The following is a 4,080-nucleotide window of genomic DNA, read 5'->3' as shown; positions in this document are numbered from 1 at the left end:
TGTTGTATATGATTAACTTTGTTAAGTTCTTTTCCGCTAGTATTTCCTTGAAGGTGTTAACTTTTTCTTTTTGAGTTTATTCCACTTCAATCGGTGTTGAATTTGTGTCCGGTGGGTCGGGGGATTTTAGTGCCCGTGGTGATCGTTGGTCCAGTGCTAGGATTGATGATGGGGCCATTTGGGGGAGGGGATAATTGTAGAGAGAGAAGCTCCCCGATCTCAATGCGGTTCATGTCTTTATTATTGTCACAACAGGACTTATTCTTTGAATTTACCCTTAAAAGAAGCATCAATTGAAAAAAAAATGTTCTCATTTGTTTTTTTATCAGTTTTTTATTTTTCAAATTTGTGTGAAAAAAATTGTATTCCTAGCCGGCTCATTTTTGTTTTTTTTGGTTGGAGAAAACATACAACAAACTAAGACATATATCACAATTCAAGTTGAGGTTGCAAATTCAATCAATTAAATTTCTTTATCCTTATTTAGCAAAGAAAGCTCGTTATTACATTTTACTAAAGATATTTTTGTTGTGTGTGATAAAAATCTAAAACACTGGAGTGTTTATATTTAAATTTACAAATTTGGTCCCATTTCCCAAACAATACCCAAAATTGTTCAATCTTCTCTATCCAAAAGCAAAAAAATGGGTGGTCGTTAAAACAACTATTGTTTCACTGCGATACCCGCCCGCATTTTCCCGCCATCACTTGTTCACGTCTCCAAATGGCCTTCACATTGCTCTCAATCTCGAGCTGTTACTGTCTTCGCCTTTCACAATTTGTTGTTAATGGCCATAGACCAATTACACGTCAACATACTTTCAGTATTAGTCAAATTGTCATACACCCTAACATTAATCAATGTCGTCCATTTTCTAGAGGAGCAAGATTCATCTTGCTTTCAAATGCCCAAAGCAGTGGAGAATACGGCGGCTCTGAGCAGTTAATTGAAGATCTTAGGGTTCCCCAACAATGGCTTGAACCCTCCAAAGCCCTCCAGGTAATTCACACATGTCTTTTCCCAATTACTCTGTTAAGTTTTGTGATATCAGAAAAATAATTAGCTTAATTGGTACTCCTAGAAGGGATTTGATGGTCGCAGACCTGAGGTTTGCCTGTACTTTGTCCTTGCAGTTACAAACTAAGAGAACCTTCTTTGTGAATTACCTATTAAGAAATCAGTTAAATATCCTGGGAGTGTTGAAAGATCTTAACTTTGAGTTGTGGTGGGGTTGATCAAGCACTTCATGCATAAAGAGTGATTACTTACTTCAGTACTACCAATCTGATTTGAAGAATATTTGTCTCAATTGAAGTTCTCTTGGAATTTAAATTCCTTTGAATTGGTAATAAATTTAGAAATAACTAAAGAATATAAATGAGTAAAACTTTCTACTTAATTCTTTGTGATTGTTTTGGGGTCCTGGACATTGCTGGGATCAGTGGTAGTTACCTTATGTGACCATTGTGTTAAGAGGGTCTGGCTAGAAACGATCATATATTGGCGCATAGTTTTCTTGGTACTCCTCTACTTCGTCATCAAACTACGAATGGCATGGTATATTAGAGACCAAATAGTTAAGAGGCCAAGTGTTATACAAATAATGGTAGTCTTTTATCAAGTAAGACATTATGAAATTTGAGAACTATGACCTGACTCATCTTCCGTAAGTCATTAAGTTGTGTGTGTGTATCATCCTCTGCTGTGTCTATGCCACGTGTTTACTGAAAATTCAATCTTTTGCCTTCTTGATTGTGTTTAGCAAGTTCCTTCGGAACAATTTTTATATTCTAATTACAGTCACTACAAGTGTTCCGCAAAAGTTAAATCAATTTAGAGAGATCTCTTCAAGATATGTATTGAGAGGCTCTAAAGTGCATGGAATGGTAGTTGAGGCATTGCCATTCAGCATAATGAAACTGCTAGTATCGTATTTGTTTTACATCTGATGAAGGATAATCATTGCTGAAAAGCACGACACGATTTGCAACTCAACTATAAAAGTCTTGCACTCTGTCATGAAACAATTAGTGATCGCTTTTGATGCTCTCAGTTGCCTTTATCCATTACCCCAGGGTGAATTGTCATATTAGGATCATTTCTACATATAAGCTTTGCCAATTAGTTTGAACGTATTTCAATAGTAATAGCAATTTAATATGTGGCATCATTATCGGGTTTAAACTCCTATGTGCTTTGTAGGATAAGGTATTTGCGGGAACCTGTCTCTTCTACTTACTCCATGTTGACTATTTTCAAGTGGATATTTGCGGTACACTCTTTGAGTAGATGAGCCAAGATGAGATTTGAACAAGATATGCTTAAAATTCCTCTCAAGATTGTTTTTTGTGTGCATGTTATCTGTAGTTTTTGTCTTTAATATATATCTTTGCTGATTTTCCCCGAGACCATTTGCAAGAGGGGTAGGAATTTCCTTCCCTTCACATGCTATAAGGTGTCCTTAAATTGAGTTCCATTTTTATTCCCTTTCTAATAATGATCTAGCAAGTTTTATTTAATCGGAAAACATGTATGTTGAATGCTTTAAGATGCCATTTTAGTTAGTTTTACGCGTCGAACTTAAGTTGTGGATGTTGTCCAATACTGCATAGCTTGAGGTAGTCCATCTGAGAATGACTTGCTATCATCACGTTGTTGCATACTTCTTGCAAAATCTTGATGTTGGCTGGTTGCAATGTGATCCTTTCTAATCCCATTGAAGAAAAAGGGAAAGAATTGGTGCACTTTTCTATTGATAAAATTTTTACATTGTGCTCAGGAGCCTTTCTTCTGCGTCTGCATCTGTACGTGTTTTGAAATTCATAATTCTAAATATGAGGTCAACTTCTCTACGTCTGCTTACTTTTTTTAGCAGCCTCTACCTTATCAATTAGAAATAATGCAGAGGCTTCTGATCTGCATAAACTGCATTGAGTAAGGCTGAAGGTGTATGGTTAGCATATTGTCCCACTCTACCCCCTCTCTTTTCTCTATTGGAATACATGGCTCAAGAACTTGTGGCATTTACACAGGAATCTGAATGGTTGAGAACTGCTCTTAAGAAGTGGTTGGATGATGAATATTGTCCAGAGGAAACAAATGTTGAGATTAGCAAAGTTGCTGCGAATTCATTCTACAGATCATTGTTGGAGAATAAAACTGACATAGGTGAGATACTATTAAAGATGGCTGGTGATTTGGAATCCATATCCTATCAAGAAAGCTTTCATGGAGCATTCTCATCAGCAAATGCAGCAGTGAGTCTCATAATCCAACGGCTTGAACAAAACTAATCATTTGGCCTCGATAAAAAGTTTGGAACTCTCAGCTTCCTACCAAACACCCCTTATTTGTTTTTTTGACTTGCACTTTAGAATTATCCCTTAATAGTAGTACATTAAGATTTCACCAATAAGGTTAGAAAGGCCATTTATTGAAAAGAAAAAAAAAGAAGGTTAGAAAGGCCTATGGTTTAATAACTTTAGTTTGTCAACATTTCTAGTGCTATCTAGAGTAGCTGGAGAAATACATATATGCCAGACACTTTCAATTTGTAGTTGAGTTTTAGAATGTAAGTATGAAACCATGCTCTATGTCAAGATGTGTCATCTCAAAAACAAGCTTTTAGTTTTTAGTTTTATTACTTGTTATCGGTACCTCTTTCATATTCTGCTATCTTCGATTTAGTTTTCTAATTATTTGTCTTGTTATTACTTGCTATCAGAGCTTCTTTCACCTTCTTTAGTCGAGAGTCTATCGGAAACAGTCTCTCTGCCCTTCCAGGTTAGGGGTAAGGTTGCATACATCCTGTTGCGGAAACCAAATGTATATAGTGTGAATAAGTCACAACTACTATACCAAAAATTATGACAGCCACCAAATAATAAATAAGACAATAAAGCAACAATAAAAGGAACACCGGAATTTACGAGGTTCGGCTAGTTTTGCCTACTCCTCGGACACAACCAATATTTTATTCCACTCCAAAAATACAAGTGAAATAATACTAAAGAGAGAAGATACAAATGTCTTAAGAAGATAAGAAGGCAAATGAGAGGTGTGTTTAAATCCTAAACATT

At 35.9% G+C, this 4,080-nt stretch overlaps 1 protein-coding gene across 1 annotated transcript; it reads left to right on the top strand.

Moving 5' to 3' along the window:
* The first annotated feature begins 586 nt into the window (after positions 1–586).
* On the top strand, positions 587–3,663 carry LOC107819892 (uncharacterized). The gene is made up of 2 exons (XM_016646072.2): positions 587–1,000; positions 3,034–3,663. The coding sequence occupies exons 1-2, from the start codon at positions 725–727 to the stop codon at positions 3,292–3,294; spliced, it is 537 nt and encodes a 178-aa protein (XP_016501558.1). The 5' UTR covers positions 587–724; the 3' UTR covers positions 3,295–3,663.
* Positions 3,664–4,080: the final 417 nt, after the last annotated feature.

This window comes from Nicotiana tabacum, chromosome 8 (genome assembly GCF_000715075.1).
Source record: "Nicotiana tabacum cultivar K326 chromosome 8, ASM71507v2, whole genome shotgun sequence".
Classification (NCBI taxonomy): domain Eukaryota; kingdom Viridiplantae; phylum Streptophyta; class Magnoliopsida; order Solanales; family Solanaceae; genus Nicotiana; species Nicotiana tabacum.
The sequence above is the reverse complement of the archived record's forward strand: the minus strand, read 5'-3'. Positions and strand labels throughout refer to the sequence as shown.